Source organism: Protomyctophum parallelum, assembly GCF_964188405.1.
Source record: "Protomyctophum parallelum genome assembly, chromosome: 21".
In the NCBI taxonomy this organism is placed as follows: Eukaryota; Metazoa; Chordata; class Actinopteri; order Myctophiformes; family Myctophidae; genus Protomyctophum; species Protomyctophum parallelum.
Window position 1 is genome coordinate 29,820,579 of NC_139713.1, and position 25,949 is coordinate 29,846,527.

Consider the following 25,949-nt stretch of genomic DNA (forward strand, 5'->3'; position numbering starts at 1 on the left):
ATTGGCCCTCACTTCACACAGGTGTGATTTATTTTCTCTCAAATAACTCTAATCCATAGACTTGGCTAAACAACTCTAATCCATAGACTTGGCTGCCACATGACCTAATTTCTATAAGCCAGACGTTGGAGGGGATAGTGCCTCTCAAAAACACGATAGTCGTGCGTTGCTGAAACAAGCAAGTTATGTAATATAGTAGAATATGCAGTGCATAACAAGCATGAAAACAAATCAACGGTTGCACTCACCAGCTTCTTGTTGTTGGCAGGAGTTTCTTTGTCTCGCACCTGTGGTCCCGATCGATCCCTCTGTAGCATGATCAACTGGCCAGCCAGATTCAACATAATGCTCTCAGCCATGCAGGCCTGCAATTGACAGAAAAACGTACAGTATATGGACATGTACAATAAAATGTGAACCTAGAACTGCACTGTCAAGTGCCAACTTGCGCGTTGCACACTAGTAGGCCATAAATGGCATACTAGTGCGCAAGCAGACGCGATGCAACCAGGTGCGGGCTCCACCGGGCCCGTCAGCGTCGCGTCTCCGTCAGGGAATGTTCCCGTTTTAATCAATGAAGGGTGGCTCCACTGCCCACGTTGTGTTGCGTTGCGTGACTGCATTAAAATTGCCCCGGTTGGCCGGTTCGTTTTTTGACGCACACGACGGAGGCGCAACGCCCCCGGTGGAGCCCCGGTGTGAGCTTGTAGATTGGCTATTTTTGGTGCGTGACACCGTCGTACGATGATGTATACGTTACGCTTTTAACGTGACGGTACACAATGAACCGTTCCCTCTGTATGTTAGAAAGGTACTGTATAAGGCCCTAGTAAAATGTAGTGCAGGTTGTAGGTTGGTTAAAATAAAGAGAAGATTATTAAAATAGAATAAGATAAAAATATATAATCTGTTTCTGTGTGTGTGCGGGGGGTTGTCAGAAACAAACCTACTGTGACTGTCAAATGCACCAAGTGTCAAATGTGTCTTCAGTGTTTGGGTGATTAACTGAAATTGATTATTATTTTGAGACTTATTTTGAGATCTGCTTAGTAAGTAAAAAACACTTTAGTAAAACTTTTGATAATAAAATACTTTGAAACATAGTTTTTTTTGTCCAGCTCATGAATGTAGCCTGTGATAGTGTGATTAGTGAGTAACAAGTAAGAAGAAAACAAAAACAATCTTAACCCATGGAGCATGAATGCCCCAACACTATTGTGTCGGGTGGGTCCATCGTAGATCTACGATGAACCCACCCGACACAACAGTGGTGGGGCATTCATGTATACTATACATGTATGCAACATGAAAGTAGTATACTGTGGTCGGCTGGACCGAAAGTGGTATGTATGATGGTCATATTCTATAATTGGCTGTTGATGGTGACGTAATTAAGATATGTTTCAATGTCGGGTGGGTAAAAGGTAATGTACAGTATGTATGTATACATGTATGTAATCTGAAACAGATCTTAATCACCCATCAACAGCCAATTATAAGAATATGACCACCATGACCATCATACATACAGTACATACCACTTTTGGTCCAGCCGACCACAATACTTGCGCACTCTGCTTGCACAAGTAATTGCGCAATACAATTTTCAGTATAAAACTGCAACACAACTTTCAGTGTACAACTGTGTGTGTGTGTGTGTGTGTGTGTGTGTGTGTGTGTTACCTGCTGCGGGGCTTTGAGCGTGATGCCAGTCTCAGTGCGTACAGAGGTAAGTGTGACGGAAACCACGAGGGCAGGGTGAGGGATGTAGCGGGACATGGACACCTCCTGGAGGAGCTCAACGCTGACTGAAGGGTTGGGACTGGTCAGTGAAGACAAACGCATACGCAACTATTAGCAACTAGTAGAACACAACCGCAGTTAATGCAATACAACTATTTACACAGAAATATCAGGGTAGGCATACATGGCATTAACTAGGTCTTTGTCCGTTTTACGTAGCGTACACATGATGTGCTGACATGGGTACGGTGTGGTGTAGCAGATCAATGCACACATTTGATGAGTAGCATGGTTGTCACTGTAGTGACACAAAACTATGGCATCACTGTTAGGTTCAGAATTTTGTAATTGTTAGCAGTTGCTAAGTTTAGCAAATACCTAGGTTACGACCAGACAGAGCTAGCAAAGAAACGTTTTCGTTTACTGTATCTTTAACACAATTTGTGCCCAAGACCATTTTGGCACAACCATTGCAGCCCCACCTGTCATGTCTCCTCTCTATACTGTAAAGGCAGATTGAGCAGTCAGCCCGGAAAAGAATGACCATGTCTCTGAAGACGTTGAGCAGCAGTGTGTCCGATTGGAGCTTAGTGACCAAGGCAAAGGCGTTGTCCAGGTTGGATGACCGTAGGTACAACCGCAGCTACAGAGCGAGAGAGGAACACGAGGACAACAAAGAGGGGACATATAACAATAGGTTAACCACTTTCAACCTGGCGTTCCTATTTTGAGCATGTCATTATAGGTGATACGTTTTCAAAGATATTTCCGTTTCTGAATAGGGCATTAGTGACTAAATCCAGACAAATGTCATGTGTGCTGATTTATACTTAGGTGAATGCCAGTGCCTTGCATAAAAATAATCACACCTGTGTGAACTGAGTGGTGCAACTCCCCTCTCGCCCTGCTTCTCTCTCTCTGTAATTAACTTAAAGCACTTTTGCCCCTACTGGTACTCAGTCACATAGGTGTGATTCTGTGTCATTGAGCAACCATGTATAACTTTAAGGCTTAACTCATTGACTGACATTGACGTCTACGTAGACAAAAATGCAGTTTTCCATACTTTCTGTTCCCAGACAGGTGTTTTAGGTGAAAAGTAAACAAGCTAGATTCAACTGCCAATAACTAAATAACTGAACATGGCTGAAACACACTTTACATTGGTGTCTTGCTAGATTAGTCTGCAGCCCTGGCAGTGGCTGCAGACTTTCAGTAAATTAATTCATATTTCATGCTCTTACCTCTTCTTGCTGATCGATGAAATTGTAACAGGCCACCACAACAAAGTCATTCCACCAAGCCAGTCCTCCTGTCACTGTCATGTTTTGCTCCTGTTTACATAAATGCAAGGACATTAACGCACATATCGCTGCTGTCCGGCTGTTGGGCAGAAACCTTGTACTGTGTCTGCCTATTATTTAAAAACATATATCCTGTAAATGTATGCCTTCATCGTACAAGAGTGATGAATCATGCAAAAGTAGCAAAAATACCTGATGTACAAACTCACAACACATCACAAGCAATGCATTGTGAGCTGGTGCTGTAGATCTGCTAAATTTGCTAATTTGAAAATATTTTGCACAAGGAATGTGGTTAAATATGTTGGTGGGCATAATATAAATATTTAACCAATGTAAAGTATTAACAAGAGCATATGACGAAACTTTTTCCATTTCCTGAAAAGTTACGGTTTTGTTTTGGACATGCAAGCCTTCTGCCCAACAGTGACGATATGAGTGACATTTGAACTCAATGAACTTGGAACATAATGTGAGACAATGCGTTCTCTATTCACCAGCTCTGTGTACCTGAGTGATGTTTCCAAACAGTTTCCATTTCCTGGTGTATAAGGAGTAGTGTGCAAAGCCCCGTCGCCCAGCTACCGCCATGCACTGACCTACTGTATCTATGGCTGCAAACTGGAAACACACACACACACACACACACACACACACACACGTAACACACACACACACACACACACACACACACACACACACACACACACACAATAAAAGCGAAAGAAAGAGACAAGGGAGTGTGAATGATTTAATTTAAGTCTTATCTAGATATATAGACTTGTGACTGCACATAACTGATGCATTCATTCTACAAAACAGGTTAAAATAGTTGTACACACATACTTCAGAAGAAGAAGAAAAAACAACAAAAACCATATAATCATCAATCATCAATCTTCTTCTTTTCCTTTCAGCTATTCCCTTCAGGGGTCGCCACAGTGAATTATCTGCCTCCATCTCATCTTGTCCTCTGCCTCCTCTTCTCTCACACCGATTAACTTCATGTTCTCTTTCACTACATCCATAAATCTTCCCTTTGGTCTTCCTCTAGACCTTTGGTCTCCTCAGCATCCTTCTACCAATATATTCATTATCCCTCCCTTGGGCGGGAACCCCTTTTGGTGTTAGCATTATGTTATGCTTTAGCTATTGAAAAATAGCAGATTGTAGGTCTGCTATTTTTGAAAAATCGAAGAACGACTGACATAGAAACATAGCTTTTTCAGAAAACTGTCAGGATGTAGAAGACATTTTTAGAATCTGATCTCAGGTCAGAATGGGTTAAATGTTACTCACAGAGAACCATAACATTTTAGTCTCTGCTACCTCTAGCTTGGCTTCCTGACTTCCTCAGTGCTACTACGGTCTCTAAACCATACATACAACATAGCTGGTCTCACCACCATCTACTACGGTCTCTAAACCATACATACAACATAGCTGGTCTCACCACCATCTACTACGGTCTCTAAATCATACATACAACATAGCTGGTCTCACCACCATCTTGTACACCTTCCCTTTCATTCTTACTGATACTTTCCTATCACACCTGACACTTTTCTCCACTAATTCCAACCGGCTTGCACTCATTTCATCACCTCTTTTCCACACTCTCCATTGCTCTGGAATGTTGACCTTAATTAAGTACTTAAAATCCTTCACCTCTACTCCCTGTAAACTCACTGTTCCATCAATAAATTCCATAAAGTTAAAAGTTAATGAGATTTAGTTCCATATTTACCCGTATAGGCCAGTTGCTCTCTAGGTATGTGCTGTGAATCTAGACGGTAAAAACACAAAGAAATATGTCATAGTCCATACTCATTGTGTTTCCTGCAGGAAAAAGCTTTGGCATGGAGCTGGGCACGGGGGACCTTTTGATTAATTAATTAGATTAATTAATAATTAAGATTAATTTGTATTATTGCTCTTGTATTGCTATTGGAGACACTGGGGAGGCACAGGGGGACACTGGGCAGGCACTGGGGAGGCACTGGGAAGACACTGGGGAGGCACTGGGGAGGCACTGGGGAGGCACTGGGGGAGACACTGGGGAGGTACTGGACATGTCATATCACACACACCATGATTCACTAGCCCCCTCAGCTTTTTTTTGGAGCTTAGCATGGCGCAGCGCCATGCCAATAACATTGTGCAGGAAACCCTGGATACTACCTGTATGATACTACTAGCTATTGACATTAGTCTTTTTCAGGGAAGGTTTACTCAGCATGCATGTTTTTCAATAACAACTAACTTTATGTTCAGGTAGTCATACACATTCATACCAGGATGATACTACAATTACCACAATTTTACTGTGGGGCACAGATCAGTTATACTGGAGATGTTGAGGAGTGAAATGCACTGCTCAGGGGCACCACTAATAGAGTGTACATTTAAATGACACACACACACACACACACACACACACACACACACACACACACACACACACACACACACACACACCAGGACTAATGAACTGAAAGTTAAATTAACACTGATTTTACAATATAAATTTGGGGTCTCAGAGATAGAAATGCCATTAAATGGGGGTCCGTAGCCTAATTCATTTCAAACTGGGGGGGGGGGGGGAGGTCCTTGAAATACAACAGGTTGTGAATCACTGCTAGAGCCGCAAAGATCTTCTCTTGTGGGGGGTCCCTGGCATATCTCTTCAAATGGGGGTCTGCGGGCTAATAAATGTCGACTTAAGTTTGGGAACCACTGGTCTACGGTGTGTCTTTACCTGGACCACGTGCCAATGCTTATGTCCCAATAAAGTGCTGAGTCCCTGAGAGAGAGAAGAGTTTGGGTTGGGGGGGTGGTGCAGTGGACTGCTGTCCCGAGGGTGCGTGTGGGGGTGGGGGTTGTGTGTGTCAGACGTGCTGTGAACTTGTGCGGGGTCACCACACGTCAGGTAGAGACGGTCCTCCCCATGAAGTAACACCTGCTCCTGGTTACTCTGTGAAGCAGAGAAAGATAGAAGAGATTAACCACTTGAGCCCCGTTTTATTTTGTTGTGCACTACGAAGTTCATCGCACTTGTTTTTACAGTCTGCTCAGTGCTCATGTAATTAAGGGACCAAGAAGTCACAAAGTGACTTTGGTCACTTATTGTTTGTGTTTTTTCTTCTTCTTCTTCTTCTCCTTCCGCCAAAAATAGCTGTTCTGGCTGAACCGTGCAGTCGGTTTTCTCGATAAGCTGCTTTTTTTAGATTAGTTTTGGGGCTTTTATGCCTTTGTTTATAGTACAAAGATAGGATAGTAGTCCGACAGTAAATGGGGAGAGAGATAGGGAGTGACACGCAGGAAAGGTTGTGGTGATCAAGTTTCGAACCTGTGACACACGCAGCCTAGGTGCCTGGATGGACATACCAGTGGCCCAGGCAGCTGGATGGACATACCAGTGAGCCAGGCAGCTGGATGGACATACCAGTGAGCCAGGCAGCTGGATGGACATACCAGTGAGCCAGGCAGCTGGATGGACATACCAGTGAGCCAGGCAGCTGGATGGACATACCAGTGAGCCAGGCAGCTGGATGGACATACCAGTGGCCCAGGCAGCTGGATGGACATATCAGTGGCCCAGGCAGCTGGATGGACATACCAGTGAGCCAGGCAGCTGGATGGACATACCAGTGGCCCAGGCAGCTGGATGGACATACCAGTGGCCCAGGCAGCTGGATGGACATACCAGTGGCCCAGGCAGCTGGATGGACATACCAGTGGCCCAGGCAGCTGGATGGACATACCAGTGAGCCAGGCAGCTGCTTGTTTCTTTTTTTGTTTTATCATCAAAGCTTTTGATTGATTTTTCAACAACAAAACTCACATGACTTGCATGAAAGACAAAAAAACCACAACAAGCAGTCAATACTACGCTACACCCCCCTACATTCTATAGTGATTATATCTGTAATTTATTACACGAATGTTTAATGCACCAAGTGTATACTGCATGAGTGTGTAATACTGTAGATACTAATGCATGTACATTTTACACATTTAGTGTGACTCACTGTGCAGGGGTTAACCGTTAGGGCACTCTTGATGAAGTGAAACTGCAGTATGCCAGCCTGCAGTGAGGAGCGAGGAGGAGGTGTAACCATCTCTACCTCCTCAACCTCCTCTTGTTCCTCCTGGATTTTCCTCTCCTGCTTACTGGGAACCACCCACAGATGATAGCCCTCTGCACCCCAGCTCTGGGAAGGAAGTCAAGTTTCACTTTATACACAAAGGGCCAATGACGATAGAATATATTAATATTAGTATAATATATTATATTATATATATTTGTTTTATCTTAATAATTTTTTTAACCAGGAAAATATTTCTGAAAGTGTTTGTACTAGTAAAAGTAAAAAAAGGGATTTCCTCACGAACCATAAAAATGGGTCTGTGACCGTAAACCCAAGCCTTATATTACCCACTTAGTCTTAGAAAAGGTCTACACTCACTGTTGGTATTCATGTTTTTATTCCCCCCATGGAGAAATAAAAACATGAATATGAGCAACGTCTGAATGCATAACCCTCTCGAGTTCATAAACATGAACATTAGTTGGTATACTGCATTTTCCCATCTACACCAAATATCTTCCCCAAAAATAGCAGATCTACAAGCTCACAACGCATCACATTGTGACACGTTTTGACACATTGTGAGCTTATAGATAGTACTAACTCAGAATACAGGTAGGTAATGATGCTAAGCGTGTGTGTAATAATCTGAATTAATCTATTCACCATAGAGCTGATTTTAAGGGGCTCCTTCTTGGTCCCGTCTGACCGATAGCTGAAGGAAAGAAAGAACAGCAGAAAAACAGGAAATAGATAAACAAAAGAGAAAAACTGAAATTTGTACAAAGCTGATGTGTGATGTAATGTTTAATTTTATTTTACGGTGATGTGTGATATGGCTGGGCGATGAGACTTCAAATCAAATATCATGATTATTTAAAACTTTTGCCTCGATTATTAAAGAAACGTGTGACGATCTACAGCTTTGTGAGCTTGTAGATAGGCTATTTTCAAAATGTGTGTACACTACTAAGTACATGCTTATTGGGTTACTGGTTCAAATATCCATTTCAGTGTATTTCAGTTAATTGCCCAGCCCTAGTGTGTGTGTGTGTGTGTGTGTGTATGTATGTGCGTGCTTGCGTGTGCGTTCACTCACGCAAAGTCCTCTCCCAGAGTACAGATGAGGTGAGCTCCAAAGACGCTCCACAGTGACAGACCGCCACATTCCCATGTCACCATGGCAACGCTGTAGTCAGGAGACCAGCAGATCAGCTTCACTGGACCCGTCTTGTTATAGATGTCTGAATGAGAGTGCAAAGCAGAGGTTCATTAATTCTTTCTTTGCCGGCTAGCAGTTAGCATTTATGAAGTTCCCAGTGCCACCGTACGCGTTCATTTAAGAGACGGAGTTTTGCCCTCACCACACACACTTTACTATCATTAGCACAAGCACACACTCCCTACCCGTCGCCAGAAGCATTTACATGTTGGGAGCGACGCAGCACAAAGACACAAATTTAATCCAAAATTTGGATGGCAGAAGATCCACCAAGGACAGCTCTCCTGGATTCCGACTTATGGCGGTTTGAAAATCCTCCTTTCAACTGCTTTAAACGGAGATCAGATTTACCGTCCCGTAGCTGGAGGTGACGGGGCGTTGCCATAGCAACCGGACCAATGTTAAAAGCTGCCGTGGGGCTCAACCATTATATACACAGAGTATACGTTGGGGTCCATATATATATATATATATATATATATATATACACACACACACAGACCTGGCTGATAAGGTCATGCCCTAGCGGCGGGACCTAGCAGAAAACTAATTAAGTTCACCAGACAGTGCCAGTGGCCTTGTGGTTAGAGTCCGCCCTGAAACTGGGAGGTCGGGGGTTCGATCCCTGGCCGGGTCATACCAAAGACTGTAAAAATGGGACCAAATGGCTCCCTGCTTGGCACTCAGCATCAAAGGGTTGGATAGGGGGTTAAGGGTTGGATTGCAGCTCACCGCTCCAAGAGATGGGTCAAATGCGGAGAACAAATTTCACACTGCAGTAACGTGTGTGACTAATCATGCGACTTTGACCTCGACATCTTCATAACAATCTTAACACTTTTAACAACTTTCAACCTGGCATCGCTATTTTGGGCATGTCATTTACAAGCGAACAACCAGTTTCACAGGTATTTTGAAAGTTCTGTGAAAATGAAAAATTTATTGGAAACAACCATCTACAGCACTACGCCTAACTCAAGTATGACCACAAGGGGGCACTGTGGTGTAAACAAACTGATGATTAGAAAGAAAGAAAGAAAGAAAGAAAGAAAGAAAGAAAGAAAGAAAGAAAGAAATCTTCGAAAACACACAACCACACTGCATCTTACAAGAGCAGACATGAAAGGGAGACAATGAATTCATGTCAAGGGAGGGGGAAGAGAGACATTGCTACAATTTGTGTTATATTTTTCTATGTTTTAGTTTAGTTTTTTAAAGGTAGTATTCAACATAGTATATTTGAATGCAAAATTGTATTGTGGTGAAGAGTTTGCAAGAGAGAATAAAGAGTGTCTTTATTCTAGAACATTAGACCCAGTATAGATTATAATTGTACATATGTCTTAGTTCTGAATGTTCTTTCATATTTACCATGCCAATAAAGAGGGAAAGAATGTTGTTAAAGGATGGACATACCTGGGTAGTGTTTTGGAGTTAGCTCCAGTTTGTGGGAGAGCTGCATTGATCCTGTGGTTGTGTCTATCATGTAGACTAGCACCGAGCCACTGGGAGGACGGACAGACAGACAATCATCACTTTCAATGGATTATATTCACATGCATACTGTACAACATACATACTCAGGGTAGAATGGAGCTCAGAATAGCATGCATAAAAGATCAGAATTGAGGCTGTGCATAAATTAATACAATTAGAGACAATTATATTTTAGTTTGTTATTTATAGAAACATACAGGAAATTAGGCAGAAATTCTGAGCTAAATAAATAATGCACTGTGTTGGCCTTGTTATAAGTTTTATTTGTAGTGTCTTTGAGTACCTACAATACCTACTGTATTTTTATTATTATTATTATGATGTAACATACATTAGATGATCGTTTAGCTATTTGACAACTGTCTTTATATACTACACAGCTAGATGGATGGAGTACAGGACATACTCTTATCTTCCCTTATCAATTAATTATGCATGAATGTCCATTAGATAACTAACTTTGGGGCAAACTGCAACTCTGTCACAGTGACACAGATAAATAAAGTGAAAAGTAGAATGAAATCACGTGTTTGAGGGAGGCAAAGGGTGACGGAGGACGGGGAAATATTGCCATGCTTGCAGATTGCCCATTCAAAGTGACATGCACACAGGCAGGGTAGCCATGGGAACCACAAGCTATCAGCACAGTTTGTAAAGATTCACTAGAAAGCACAGAACTGAATATACACGTACCTGGCACAGCCAAACGCCATTAGCCTATATTTGTTGTTGACAGCCACACAAGTGCCATCGGTCACATCTGCTGCCCACACTCCCTGTAATGGCTGCACACGCACACACACACACACACACACACACACACACACACACACACACCCCCACACACACACACCCCCACACACACACACACACACACACACACACACACACACACACACACACACACACACACACACACACACTTCATATTTCATATTTCATATTTGCATGACGTCCCATCTGGACAGCTAAAAGCGCTTTGTTGCCAACTCCCTCATCGTCAGTCATGTTAATGTAAATAATCATGTGTGTGTGTGACTGTGTGTGTGTGTGTGTGTGTGTGTGTGTGTGTGTGTGTATGTGTGTGTGCATCCTTACATCTGCCGTTATGGTGTTACTGAGTGGTGTGACGAAGCCAAGGCGCCCGTCACTCAGGACTACAGCGAAGCCGTCCAGGGTCACACAATACTCCATACATCTGATATGTACTCCCTCCAAGTCTATGGATGGGCCACCTACACAACACACACAGATTATTATATGTACTCCCTCCAGCTCTATGGATGGGCCACCTACACAACACACACAGATTATTATATGTACTCCCTCCAGCTCTATGGATGGGCCACCTACACAACACACAGATTATTATATGTAATAAAGTCTATGGATGGGCCACCTACACAACACACAGATTATTATATGTAATAAAGTCTATGGATGGGCCACCTACACAACACACAGATTATTATATGTATTAAAGTCTATGGATGGGCCACCTACACAACACACAGATTATTATATGTATTAAAGTCTATGGATGGGCCACCTACACAACACACACAGATTATTATATGTATTAAAGTCTATGGATGGGCCACCTACACAACACACACAGATTATCCACATGTATTAAAGTCTATGGATGGGCCACCTACACAACACACACAGATTGTTATATGTATTAAAGTCTATGGATGGGCCACCTACACAACACACACAGATTGTTATATGTATTAAAGTCTATGGATGGGCCACCTACACAACACACACAGATTGTTATATGTATTAAAGTCTATGGATGGGCCACCTACACAACACACACAGATTATTATATGTATTAAAGTCTATGGATGGGCCACCTACACAACACACACAGATTATGTATTAAAGGCAAAGCAAAATAAAATCTCATGACTGAGCATATATCGTATGAGTCCTATTGAAAGGAGCCTCCCACATGAACGCTAAACAATTAACACAATATGTAACATTATGATTGTTTTAGTATTGTAATATTGTTCCTTCTGTTCTATATACAGCCAACCAGGAAAATAAATCACAGACTGAGGCTTTAACCGTTGCACTTTTATGAAATATCCGTGACCATTAGGATTTAATGGCACATGCTTCTAAACAGAATGCTAGTTTGACCACTTCAACTGTGTGTCTCTGTGTCTGTGTGTTAGGCTGTGCAACAGTGACACTTGGTGGTGAACAAAGGCTATATATTTTCGTGCTCGGACACAGGGACCCAGACACACATAGCCGTCTATATTTACTGAACATAGCCTATCTAAAAGCTCTCAATGCGTCTGTAGATCTAAAAGCTCTCAATGCGTCTGTCTGTAGATCGGCTATTTTGATCACTTTATGTACGTCTATGATTACACTCCCCTGCTGCTGTACTGGAACGATCACTAACGAGTTTGAGATCTGCTGCTAAATGATTTCTCTCACCTTCACATTAGACTGTGATTCTATATCTGCAGCTATTTACACAAGTATATGCTTAGAAATATTCTCCCTCATTTCCATTTTGACCATGCAATTTCATGTATATTTGACATTTACTGCAAAACATTGTGATGTGACCAAGTTGAAGTTGAATGTATTTCATTTGTGATGAAGAGCCAACACAACAGTGGTTGGGATGTGGGGGGGTTGCGTTTGTTACGTTACGTTTGTGCTAACCTCTTGCAGACTGCAGGTCCAATGAGAAGGGGATGGTAGTGAGGCTGATGGCCTTGCGCCCATTGCTGCCTAGACCGTCCCAGTGCAACACATGGAGGTAACCATCCGCTGTACACACCAGCAAGTCCTCCTGGAGTGACTGGAGGCTGGAGGGTGGATTTGAAGAGGAAAGTGAAAAGGTGAACTACTTTGAACCTGTCAATCCTATTTACTGGTACGTAGTGCTTGTAGATCGGCTATTTTCGCAGTGTGACACCATTGTAAGTATAAAATAGGGTTAAGACAAGGAACAAGGGTAAACAAATACAACAGAGGTATGAAGGGAGTTATATAGATGTGTGTGTGTGTGTGTGTGTGTGTGTGTGTGTGTGTGTGTGTGTGTGTGTGTGTGTGTGTGTGTGTGTGTGTGTGTGTGTGTGTGTGTGTGTGTGTGTGTGTGTGTGTTATACACATACACCCTACTGATAACAGTAGGGTGTTGGAAACGGAGAACTAGTCATCGTTGGGTTGTGTCTATAGTGTGAAGCCTGAGGGGTTTGCTGGCCATCTGTAATGAGGCCATAGCTGGGCTAGCCGTTTTCACATACACACGAGAGCACACAACGTGTGTGTGTGTGTGTGTGTGTGTGTGTGTGTGTGTGTGTGTGTGTGTGTGTCCAGGAACCACAAAGCAGTGCATTGTCTCCAATAGACAGAGGAGCTGGGACCAAAGATAGTATAAAAAGGAGAGGAGGAAGACAATTAGATGGAATGAAGGATGTAGGTTTTTTGATTATCGTGGAGAGTCCAGCCACTTACTGGGTTAGGAAGGTGAGAAACTGTAAATTAACCATATCAGCCCTAGGGGTGATAGCTGTAACCTGCTGGGTTGCAGTGGGGTCTGAACCTGCTTTTGGAGTGTCCTACTCCACCTATCACCAACGTTTTGACTGATTTTGTCAAAATTAGTTTGAATCCATTTGAAAAGTTGGATCGGCTGCGTAACTGCAGATACCAAAAAGCCTCAAAAAGGAAGGACATGATGATTGAGAAATGTGGGACAGAAGTGAGTGCAACAATAAGCAGAAACTATGTGGAAAGTGTGAGTCATTCAGCAAATCAAAGCAGATGCTAGGAAGATGGCAGATTGATCCTATACAAATTAGAAGAATGGAGTGGAGAAGCATAATAATTTAGATTGTCACACAAACAATCTGAAGCACAAGAATAAACACTTTCTGCTAAATCTTATGTTAGAAGAATAGGCGACTGTGGCTCAGGAGGTAAAGCAGGTCGTCCAATGATCCGTGGGTCGGCGGTTCGAATCCCGGCTCCTCCTGTCTAAGTGTCCTTGGGCAAGACACAAATTGCTCCCGATGTGCTGGCTGGTACCTTGCATGGCTTCCGCCGCAATCGGTTTATGAATGTGTGTGTGTGAACGGGTGAATGTAAAGCGCCTTGGATAAATGCACCATTTACCATTTTAGAAGAATAGGTTCGACAGCAGAGGCATCCAAATCCATAAACTTGCGAGAAGCATAATTGTTATGAAGTTTTTTTCTTGAGTGTTGTTTCTGATTCTAAACACAAGTGTGCAATTTTGCAGAACCTCAAAATATGGGAAGGAAATTCACTTAAAGGTATATTCAGTGATTTCACTTAATTCAAATATCACTTATTTTTTTGTTTTGTTGTGATAATCCTCCCTACTATAGAGTGTGCTGGCCATATAAGGAGTTCCTCCCTGTCCCCAGTTAACCCCTGGGGGTCAAAAAACCTTAGGTTTCGTTTTTGACTCTTTATCCTGATTGGACGAAAGGCTGGGTCCCACAGCCAAAAACGAAACCTAAGGTTTTGTGAGTGAAATCACTGAATATACCTTTAAAGAATGTCCAGTTGGCCACAGTGGGTGAAGGTTAACTACAAGGGCAGGGCGCCAACAATCATGATTCATGAGTTTAATATGAATGTAAGTGTGAGGTAATCTGTGAATCTGCCGTTGAGAAAAACAGACAGAAAACAAAGACAGATTTACAGTACCTGGTAATGGGAGCCTCCAGATCCACAGGTTTCTTCATCTCTAAAGAGAGTGCTGGAGCACACTGCTCTTCCTTGTAGCCTGGGGTCACCTTCACACGTGGACTCCCTCTGTAACACATTCACGCGCGCGTACACACACACACACACACACACACACACACACACACACACACACACACACACACACACACACACACACACACACACACACACACACACACACACACACACACACACACACACACACACACACACACACACACACACACACACACACACACTTTGTTAAATATGTAGACAGGAAAGCAGTGAAATGTATTTAGCCAGCGGCTACAGTTGTGTGCATGTATCCATCAGTGATCCTTTCCCAAATTTAGAATAGTGAGTGCACCAAACAAGTTCAGACTTGGCCTTGCTGTACTGTTATGGTATCTTGGAGTGGCACATGGTTTGGAGCCCTGGAAAATACAATGCTTGTGTTCTAGAGGAGGCCATGTCCAGACATGCAGCACGTAGGGAACTAGATATGGGTAGGTTAGGCTAGGTCAAACTAAGATACTGATCTGACTACATTCATTGTACTGGTTGGAATAAGATCATATCGGATAGACAGTGAGATGCCTACGTAGGTTAGGATTTCCGATCGGCCTCCAATCTAAATGGGTTGAAGAGCTTTTTTGCTCTCAACATTTGTTTATTTTATGCATCAAAATAGGCTTAATAGGATATCTGTTTTTAAATCATAATCTCAATTCATCTATTCTTATAGTTGGCAGAAAAGTGTAGCTTCAAATTAACATGGCTAACAAGTTATGTTTCAGTTTACTACATGCAACTGCAGATATTTCTAGTTACTCATACAAAATCTTTTTAAAAATATCATTGAGTGCTTCATACATAAACCTTTCAAATAAACTTTTGTTCCCCCCTTTTCATCCATATAGCGCAGCCGTACTTAACACTCTCACAGCCAAGTTTTGAGCTAGTTGCTGTGACTGGTGTCTATGTATGTGTCTTGTGTGAGTGAAAGAGAGAGAGAGGAGGGAAAGCAACTCACTTTGGGTATACAGGCTCATAGAGATACTTGTCCTCACCCCCTCCCAGCACGTCAAACAGGAGGATGTAGCCTTTAGCCGCCTGTAAAAGGAGAAATAGGATTATCAGCATAAAAAATACTAAAAGACATAATAAGAATTAATAATGTAGTCCCCTCTTCTTAGGGGTATTTTTGTCACTGTATATTTGCACATTATGTCCTCAGAATTTACCCATCCTAACTATTAAATGGGGGGAGGGGAAGCAAACTGGAGCAAAGATACCAAGGCCTCATTCTTGATGCAAATTATTGTGCCTAAAAATTCACTTTCTGTGGACAATACAGCTTATTCAGCTATTTTTGGTCAGCCACATGGTCGTATGATGAAGCATATTAATTTAGGCTAATAGCTAGACCTAATGCATTATATTATATAAGGTAAAGTGAAACCTGCAGATAGTTGCCATGATTGTTCTAAACAAAGACACGTTGAAATAGACTTATTGATTTATGTCGTGTAGTCAATGGATTAGTGTACTAATCAGCCACTTGCCACTTTGCCAGTACATAGCAAGACATTACTAGAATTATTTTTATTATAGGATGAATTCAATTATATTGAATTTGGTGACGGAAGAAACCAACCAGACCCCAATACTTAGAACATGAATTGAAATGTTCCATATACTATGATATTATGTCAACCCCCCCCCCCCCCACACACACACACACACACACACACACACACAGTCGCACACACACACAAAGAGAGAGCACTGTCACAGAGATTGCTGAACTTGAGCCTGCAGGATGAAACATGAGAAAACACTCGATCTAGCCTCCACTGTCAACAGTAAAGAAGCCGTTTCGCAATCGTTGCATTGCACACCGTTAGAAAAAAAGCATTTTAAACACAAGTTAGATGTCTAAACTAAGGTCCTTCTCTCACTTTGAGTCCCGCTTCGCCGCATTGAATGGAAACGTTTGGCCGATTAACCAGTGGCCGAGAGTAAACCTTGACATTTCTAGTTTGATGGCAGCACCTTTGGTGGCAGGCCAGCAGAGCATCTCATCTCTGATGAGTGATGAAACCCAAACCAGAGAGAAAATGGAGCCAATGTGAGTCATTGAATGTAGCTGGACTGGCACAGTGTTTGGAGCAACATGCAGCTTGGCTAGAAGAGAAGAGAGCAGCCACTGCCAGAGAGAACAGAGGTCTGTTAAACTCATCAACAGCCTTGGAGCGCTACACACCCTGTGTTGAACAAAGAGTAATGACCACAACCAGAAAAGGTCAATCCTGTGTTTGACTTAAAAATATATATAAATAAAACTGTTTTGCAAGCCAAGATGTCTTCTATCCCTGTGATAGTCTGGGTTATTAATTAGCTGGATTTAACCAGAAGCATGTTCCTGACTAGTCGCAATTTGCAGCACTAGATTGTTTTTGTAATGGGTTGAATGTAGAGTTGCAAATATAAAAGTCTGATCTGCTTGTATTAAACTACATTAAACTCACCAACATTGCAGCTGTAAGGCAAGCTTCAATTATCCTCTTTCAATCTGTAAAGCGTTTGTTTCATAAAAATCCACCCTAGACATGTTATGAGCTACTTTCTGCTAAGAAATTCTGTGCTGTGATAAATTGTGATAAAGTGTTGGAGTTTGGAAGCACTCGTTTTCATTAACGCACTGTGTTGCTGCTTCCTCCATTATGTGCAAATTATCTAGGGCCGTAGGGCCGTTCAGTGACTTCCGACGAACGCTTCCAAACTCCAACACTCCAACTCCAACACACAGAAAAGTGTTCCCAGTGGAAAGTTCAATAAACCAATCTAGACAGCAAATCCAAAAGTGTCACAAAATATGTTCTGAGTGACTAAAGTTAAAGTTGGAATTGTGTATCACTTTACCAAAAAATGTTGCCTGCATTGCAGCGATATAGCCTAAAACATAATGGGATTACTAACTGCTTCTCTTGTTTTCATATCCTCCCATCTCCACTGGCAGTAGTCCATGGGCATTAGACACAGTAGATTACACAGAGAGAAGAGGCTGGATATGCACTACTGGATCCAATAAATCAATAAAGGTTGCTACTAGCTCAAACTCATTATATTTTGATCCCACTGAAATAATTATACACCGGCAACATTATTAAAATTCAAGCTTGTCATGATTAAATCATGAAAAGCATTGGTCTGTGGTTCCAGGTTGTTGATAAGAAACCAAGGGAAGCTGACCACAACTTAATGCGTGTACTCTTTGGGATATTTAAAGTTTTTAGGCTACTGCTTTTCTGATCAAACATGCACATGTGATCTGGCTAAACCTGGGGGGAAGGAGGGATTTTTCCCATGGAGGAAACCCAGGTTTCAAACCTTGGTGTTGCAAGGGTAACAAGACATGAAGACAACTCACCCCGTTTCTATTTTCCTCCCAGAATTTTCCCCAGTGAGGGGTGGGAGAGGCTGGACAGCAGACGGCTGGACTATAGGGTCAATATAAGTAAAATAATATAGCCTTTCCACAAGAGTATCTTTTTATATTTTTCCAAAAACAGCCAATAGCATATTACAAAGTTATCCCCCTCACTGGGGAAAATTCCGGGAGGAGTTGTCCAGTATTCGTTGCAAGTGCAGACATGTTATTGTTGACAGCCTGAAACCATGATAAGACAGCCGCACACATACTGTAGCCTCGATGCAATGTGAATATATTGAAGAATAAACAAACGGTTTGACAACAAAGTCTTCTTCAGGGTGATATAAATAAGAGTTTGGCTTGTGCCAACAAGAGAAAGTATGGAAAATACTACAGCTACACGATAACACACACTGTACTAGCACTACTGTACATGTCACACAGGTATCCAGAATATCTAATCTGCACATTTACAATTTGATTGGACATCCTTTATAATGACCTGGGAAATGCTATTAAATAAGTGCTCAGGATTTAGTTTATTTGAATCTAAAAGACATCTAAAATGGACACAATCAAAGGTCATTTTAACAGTAAACCAATTGATTTACTAACTCCCTCCATCAGCGACAAACTTGCCTGTTTAGCTAATACTATGCCATTGTTCAACAATCTCTGTTGTGATGCAAAGGTTCCGTTTCTGGTACTTGGTTTTGGTCTTTCTTTTCCTTCTCTGTGGGAATGGAGGAGCTATTTTTGAGATGCAGCTGAGGGAGAAAACCATGGTATGTATGCCCTTCCTGTTATTGTGTGAATTGGCGGGGGCTAGTGGGAGGCGAGACTAGACTGGCCTAGTGTCTGCTTCTCTCTTTCACTGATCTAAACCTGAAGTCAAGTCTGGCCCATGGCAGAACCAAGCCCTGGCCACTTCACCACTGCCTTGGACGTCCAGGATGGCAGAACCAAGCCCTGGCCACTTCACCACTGCCTTGGACGTCCAGGATACACTAGTCAGTGTACCAAGAAAAGTGAATACTATATGTAAATTGGATGCATAACAACCTGCGTATTGTTCATGGCTTTTGGAGAGACTTGGTAAAAGTGCCAGTAAAACTAATTTGTGGGATTTGGAGATTGATTAATTATGACGATTTGGGAAGACTCTTGAATCTTAGCTTCCCTATGCTGGGCCAAAATAGAAGATCTACAAGCTCAAAAGATGTCATGTGTGAGCTTGTGGATCAGCCATTTTCAGCAAAGATAATTACTATAGTGTGAAAACAAAGAGGGGGACTGGTACAGACTCCAGAGCCCAGGGGGCCTCCAGTCAACTATAGTAAGTATATGGTTTAAGTGGTTAAAAGTCCTGCAGTTAGAAAAGCCACTAGTGGAATGAATGTGTTTTGAAGCACAGAACAGTGCCAATAAGATAAGATCAAAAGTAATCAAAGATGTCAACAACATCCAAAAGTAGTACAGCTTTCTTCACACGAAAGACACTTAAAGAGTAAGATACCCTATTGTCTACTAATGCCTGATATTCAACTGTGTCAATGCATGCAGGGTCTTCTCACGAAACCCCACCACATCCTCAAGCCTGATTCATGCTTTGGTGACTTTTGACGACCACTGAGCGACATAATCACACAACACTTTTTCGCTGAAGGCTAAATAAGGTTTCATTCCCAGCTGAGAGGATGGGAGGGGACAGAGAGGAAATGAGAGTGTGAAATGCCAGCTACTGCACCTTTAAATGTGTCTATGGACAGGGATGTGTGCACGTGTGCGTGCTTATATCTATTCTACGTCCAAGCATAGACATGGTAACGCCCCGCATGCCTCCGATTGGCCTACAGACACTGCCCGTCGCGCCAGACTGTCCTCCGAGACACGAGGTTACTCCGTGGGGGGAAATAATTCAAGTACAAGAGAATGACAGCTTGGCACGTGCGACAGTAACTTGTAACTTTGATTTTTGTAGAAGCAAACTAATATTGTTTATGCCGTTTGCTTTGATTGAATGATTGAACACGTATTTGTATGATTTGATTTGGGTGTGTTCAAAATTCAAGCGTTATTATCGTGTATTAATCTAATTAATAATTATAGTAAACTAATACCATTATACTAAAAAAGATGAAGATCAATGGAAACGAGATTATAGTACATAAGTACAATAATGTTTCAAGTTTACACTGTACACATGTACAGTACTGTAAACAATATATTATTTTGCCTCTTCTACAAAAGGTTACTGTTGCGCGTGCCAAGCTGTCATTCTCTTGTATTATATCGTACTTATTATATATTTATTTATTTACCACCACGGACGGTAGGTCAATCAGAGGCAGGCAGGGCATTACCATGTCTATGCTCGGACGTAGAATAGATATACACCATGTGCGTCAAACTAGAGTGAACTTCAGTTGTCCTAACCTAAGCAGTGCCCCTCTCAATGGAACTTCCTTCTCTTTCATCTCCACTGCATGATTAAAGCATTCATAGACCTGCTTGTGAGACTATGATTCATTTAACTTCACAGTGCCTTCTTGTCAGATGAGTTCAGACACAGGGGATGAAACGGACAGGAAGATAAGGGAAGAAAACTGGCCCCAGTCTCCAACACTTCACAGGATTGCGATAACACACAACTTTTCATTCAAATGATTGAATGGCGATTAACGGGTACACAAGAACAATCTCTTATTCTTCAATGATTCAAGAAAAGAACTACTCTTGTAGAAGCGTGTAACCCACCCTTCCCGTCTAAGTCAGATGTTCTATAATATTTAGGCTACGCTGAATGCTGGCATTGGCCTACCTAAGGGAACATCAAAGGATGGAGACAGATGTAATGGTTGACTGACTCTTGTTCAGGCTTGCATGGAGTATGAGGGAAGTGGATTTTTGCAAGGACAACAGAGTCAGTAGAAAGATATATATATACACAAGGTAAAGGACAATTTAAGCATCTGCATGTTGCAGGTTTAAACACGTTTAGTGGCACAAACATGACGTCAATAGTACTGAAGTATGTACGGGTTAAATGCATGGCAGGAAAATGTTACAGACAATAATAGCTTGTTGCCTATCAAAATGTTGTAAATGTACACTACACGTTAAACTAATACAGTGTGTGATAGGAGCGTTAAAGTCACTTTGGAAGTTTGGAGGCAATGCTAGGAACTATAGTAGGCTAGCACAGAGACAAACACGACAAGAGCATGCAGTGGTGACAATAATCAGCTACATCATATTGGGGGCTGTAGGAAAGCCCACCTTTGTCTGGTAATTCAGATTTTAAAATGATTAGATTGAAGTCGTCTGGTCTGCTCCTCCTCATTATCACATTCGAGCACATTGTTCCTGGGTTCATTCAAGGAAGCTCTGAGAAGGAAGGGAAGTGGTCATGTGACTGGGCTGCGCCATGACACTTTCATGGGAGCCAAACTCACACCGGAAGTGAAATGAATACATGGCAGTGAATGGAGCCGGCTGGACCAGCTCATAACAAACATTATTTATGAACAATTGAGACCTTTTGTAAAGTAATCACTTCTGGAAAATAACAGAAGACATATCACAGGTTGTTTTCTAATCACTTACTTTTCAATGTGCACAGAGTGCACAGTATATAATTTTATCTGAGGATCTAAACAGCAGCAGGTATCGTTTCTGGCTCCGAAGTATCGCAAGATTTGGCTGCCAGACAGTAAACGGTGGGAAGTCTTGCGATACTTGGTGTGTTCAGAAAGGTACTTTGTGCTCTTTAGATACCATACCTCTATAAAAATAACACAGTGTACACATCGAATAACAACACAGCAGACAATAATGTGTTACATGTAAATAAAGTGATTACTTTACAAAAGGTTCATAAATAATATTTGTTCATGAGCTGGTCACTGAGCTCTCATTGACTCCAGTGCATTCTGCCAAACTTCCGGGTAGTTTGGCTACCATGAAAGTGTAATGGCGCAGGCCAGTCACGTGACCACTTCCCTTCCTTCTCAGAGCTTCCTTGGGTTCATTACAGAGGTGGGGGCATAAGATGGCTCATCCCTATCTAGAAATTCTAAACAAGGCCTCTAAACAAGAAGAAAGCAAGGCACTGCCACTGAGGAAAAACACAGCATTTAACCTAACCTAAAATAAATACATCACCCAACAAGACCACTCATTTAAACTAGATATTTGCATTCTATAGATTAGAACAATCCCATTTCATTTGACTACCTCTACTGTCAAAGGGAACCCCTTTTGGGGGTTGTTGTTGCTGTACAGTATATAGCGAAATAACATTTTTGAAATAAATATTTATCAGTATTTAGAAGGTGTTTTTAGAATCGGCCTTAGTCCTAAATGGGTTACAATTCCAAACTGGTGACAATTTAAATTTGAAATGCTATGAAAACAGCAGAGGGAGTGTAAATGAAAAGAGCATAAGAGAAGAAATTTTGAAGAGAAAGAAAATACTGGTATTGTGTAAGAGAAATAACAAAACGAATGTATTTTCCGTTATATGTCTGTAAAATAATTTTGTGTTAGAAAACAATGTGAAAAATCGTATCGTGAACCTACGGTAGTATCGTAATCCGAATCGTATCTCTAGTTGAGTTAATAGTTTTCATACTTAGCAGATTTCCATGCACATTAATTGAAGTGATGGAAATACTGTATGTACTGTACAAAGAAGTGTCGTCTGGCAACCATTAACTCTAGTCTGGTTGGTTCTCTCATAGTCTTGCACAATCCCAATGCACACTACTACTGAATGAGTTTCTCTATGAATACTACTTACTTAACCTTTCTCTAGTTATGCCTATTGCTTTTACAAAGCATTTTGTTCATTGAACAGTTTCTCTCTCTAGTCTCCACCAGTAGTAAGAGATTTTTCCAGCAAATCGCTTACAACCAACACTGTTTTTATTAAGCTTTCTTTTTTTTTAAAGATAGAACAAGTATTTGTTCATAGAAGTAAAGTATGCACCATGGTACCATCACTGTCAAAGAGTCAAGGGTCACGGTAAAGTGACGCTTTTCATTCACAATCATGGGAGCAGATAACAATGCAGGCCTTCTGCCAATTGTAGGGTGACGTGATGTGGACAGTAAGAAATATACCAGCATTCAAGACCGCCGTCCGCTTCCACAGGACACCAAAATTAATTAATTGCGGTAAATCGCATGCATTTCAAGCGAGTGGGAACTGGGTGGGAACTATTAAGCCACACAGCCTTTTTAAGGCAACCTAAATGCAATTTATAATATTCTGTGTGAGTATTTGTATCCTTTCTTTGCATAAAACTGTTGAATGACTTGAGCCCTGCTCCAGTGTTACATTGTTTCTGAGAAACAGTCTGCCAATTCAATGATTTTGCAATTGCGTAATTTACTACAAAACAGGTTACATCACATCACCGCAAATAGTTCATACCACAGTAATCTCTCAAAACAGATTACAGTAGAAGTAGATTACAGTGCTAACAGTTACAGTGCTAACAGTAGAATCTGTCAGCACTACTGCCCTTATCATGTTGGTTGTTAGTAGGAATAAACACAGAAGCACCCAGGGACGAAGTGGACTAAGAAAGGGAAGGAGGCAAGGTGCCAAATCGAGCTCCTGTTTCTTTTTATTTATTTAAACTTTATCCCACAATTTTGTAACCCCTTTTTCACCCCTGTGTCAATTATCTAATGTGATCCTGGGCTCTACACACCCTCCGCCAACCTAGTCCCCATATATGGGGGGCATGGGGAGAGCAACGGACTTGAACTCATGCTTCCTTCATGCCTGAGTGTCCCAAGTTGCTCCTTTACACCTGACAGGGGGGGAGTTTCCCTGGTTGGACGTAGCGCGTGGAAGCAACACATTATTCCAACCAGTTCCTTTCCCCTCAGTCAGGCGCCCCGGCTGGCCAGGGGGAGGCAGTTTAGTGACCACGATTACTGCATGTTTTTTGTGAGGGTACCTACCCTAGGGGACACGGGGAGAACATGCAAACTCCACACAGAAAGGCCCTTTCGCCAACCCCGCCTTCGGGTATGGGCACTGATGACACGGAGGAGGAAACACGCCGCCAGCACCCACATCGTCCCGAGCGGGAATCGAACCCAGGACCTTCTAGCTGTCAGGCGACAGCACTACCAACTGTGCCACCGTGCCCCTTCGAGCTCCTGTTTCTAATAACATCGTGTCACTAGACACTGGTCTGTGTTCCTAAATCACCTGTGTGATCCGGTCTATCTTTTGTTGTTTTTAGTTTCGCCAGTCGCTACAAGTTGGAATAAAAGATGGATATAGCAAACAAACTATTCCAAGAGGTACTTGAAGAAACTTGTAGGATTCATACGCCGCATCAAGGCTTTTATTGGGTAGGCCCTAACATTATGTTGCCCTTGATCGCTGGGAATTATTTTGGGTAATTCTGATTCCGGTTTGGGGGTTTTGGCCTGATGACTACAAAGCTTACTACGTACAACATGACGTAAGTTACCATCCTCTCCCATCCGGATCATAAACCAGAAAATGGTATGCCTCCCAGGCTATGTTTCTATAGGTGCCTGCAGAGGCAAAAACAAAGGATACCCCTCAATCCCCGATACCACAGAGATCTGGGAAGGACACAGGGCTATGCATATGTATACTATACATACTATGCAATGATAGAATAGCTGATCTATACTTATGATTGAACCATTCAAACCTGAAATATATCTACTACAACACCAGATATAAATGTTAATCCTACAGTAAGAGTGGTGAACCAGACCTTGCAAAGGTACCAATGGACTTTCATCTATAAAGCTACTTAATAATTCAGTCTCCAACACAACCACCATAGAATGACTGGTCTATGATGAAAAATGTACTTCTTGAGTTCCCATTTCTCATGCCTTTAGTGGGGCTAAGGTTGCACAATGAGAGTCTAAAAACAGAACAGGAACAAGACAACAAAACAAATAAAAATTAAATAAAGTTTTAAATTTAAGTTTAAATGCTTAAGAATGCAAATAAGACTGCAAGTCTAAAGCCCTGTTAGCAGCACCCAGAGGCCATGCTGCATGAACACTTCAGTGCATGTTCAAACTTTAGCCTTTTGAACCTCTATGTAAGATACAGCAGTTGACCCATCACGTATGACCTTTTTTATTGCTTGTTCCCATCCATCACACATGGCAGATATAAAGTCATAAATAGGTGCAAAAGCCAAATCCATGATAAATCAGCCAGTGGTTCTGGAGAGATCTCGTTTGGGGTCAAAGTGTCAGATGGACATTCTCTCTTAGCTCCTGCCACACAAGCAACACCTTAAACTCACACACATGCACAAACAGACAACACCCGTCCTCTAAAGACAAAGTTAACCTTGGTTTAGTAGGGTGATTACATTCGCCCCTGGGCTTGGAGGATGGGTGGGTGTGAGCTACCAAACATCTGGAAAACAGCTGGCAGTTGCAGTGAGAACTACGGACTGCCTGGGAAAATTTTGAGTTTATTGCAGCGTATTCCCTCAAAGTCTCCACAATCATATTAGAAAATAGAATACTGGCCAGTGTTATAATAAAGTTATTTTTTTCTTTGGAACAAATACTAGCTATTAGGAACACATACTGTAGCTATCAAAACAAGGCTTGGGTATTAAAACGTGACTGGATATTTATCAACATAATTACCACAGCTTAATTATCCAAGGAGTTAGGAGTCACTATCAAAATGTAACAAGTCATACTTAAAGAAACAGAAGGACAAAAGGATCAAGCAAAGAATGTGAATGCAATACTGGTATTCCATTTGCAGTAGAACAGTTGTTCACTTCTAAAATTCTCTAAATACACTGTGTGTTTGAGGCTTTGAGCCCAGTATATGGGAGCAAGGTATGGGAACAGGGTCAACACCAGCCTCCTGTCTCATGCTA

General features: G+C 41.9%; 1 protein-coding gene across 1 annotated transcript in view; it reads right to left on the reverse strand.

The window, feature by feature from the left end:
- The window catches only part of ric1 (RIC1 homolog, RAB6A GEF complex partner 1), a 53,895-nt gene that overhangs the window by 13,276 nt on the left and 14,670 nt on the right, over positions 1 to 25,949 (reverse strand). The window contains exons 3-18 of the mRNA XM_083794277.1: positions 15,628 to 15,707; positions 14,571 to 14,678; positions 12,552 to 12,697; positions 10,956 to 11,092; positions 10,551 to 10,642; positions 9,777 to 9,865; positions 8,238 to 8,382; positions 7,805 to 7,853; positions 7,079 to 7,261; positions 5,806 to 6,021; positions 4,795 to 4,833; positions 3,558 to 3,668; positions 2,988 to 3,077; positions 2,226 to 2,386; positions 1,684 to 1,822; positions 249 to 365 (exon numbers count right to left, since the gene is read on the reverse strand). Coding sequence (XP_083650403.1) covers positions 249 to 365; positions 1,684 to 1,822; positions 2,226 to 2,386; positions 2,988 to 3,077; positions 3,558 to 3,668; positions 4,795 to 4,833; positions 5,806 to 6,021; positions 7,079 to 7,261; positions 7,805 to 7,853; positions 8,238 to 8,382; positions 9,777 to 9,865; positions 10,551 to 10,642; positions 10,956 to 11,092; positions 12,552 to 12,697; positions 14,571 to 14,678; positions 15,628 to 15,707 — 1,902 coding nt within the window. The remainder of the gene's footprint in view (positions 1 to 248; positions 366 to 1,683; positions 1,823 to 2,225; positions 2,387 to 2,987; positions 3,078 to 3,557; positions 3,669 to 4,794; positions 4,834 to 5,805; positions 6,022 to 7,078; positions 7,262 to 7,804; positions 7,854 to 8,237; positions 8,383 to 9,776; positions 9,866 to 10,550; positions 10,643 to 10,955; positions 11,093 to 12,551; positions 12,698 to 14,570; positions 14,679 to 15,627; positions 15,708 to 25,949) is intronic.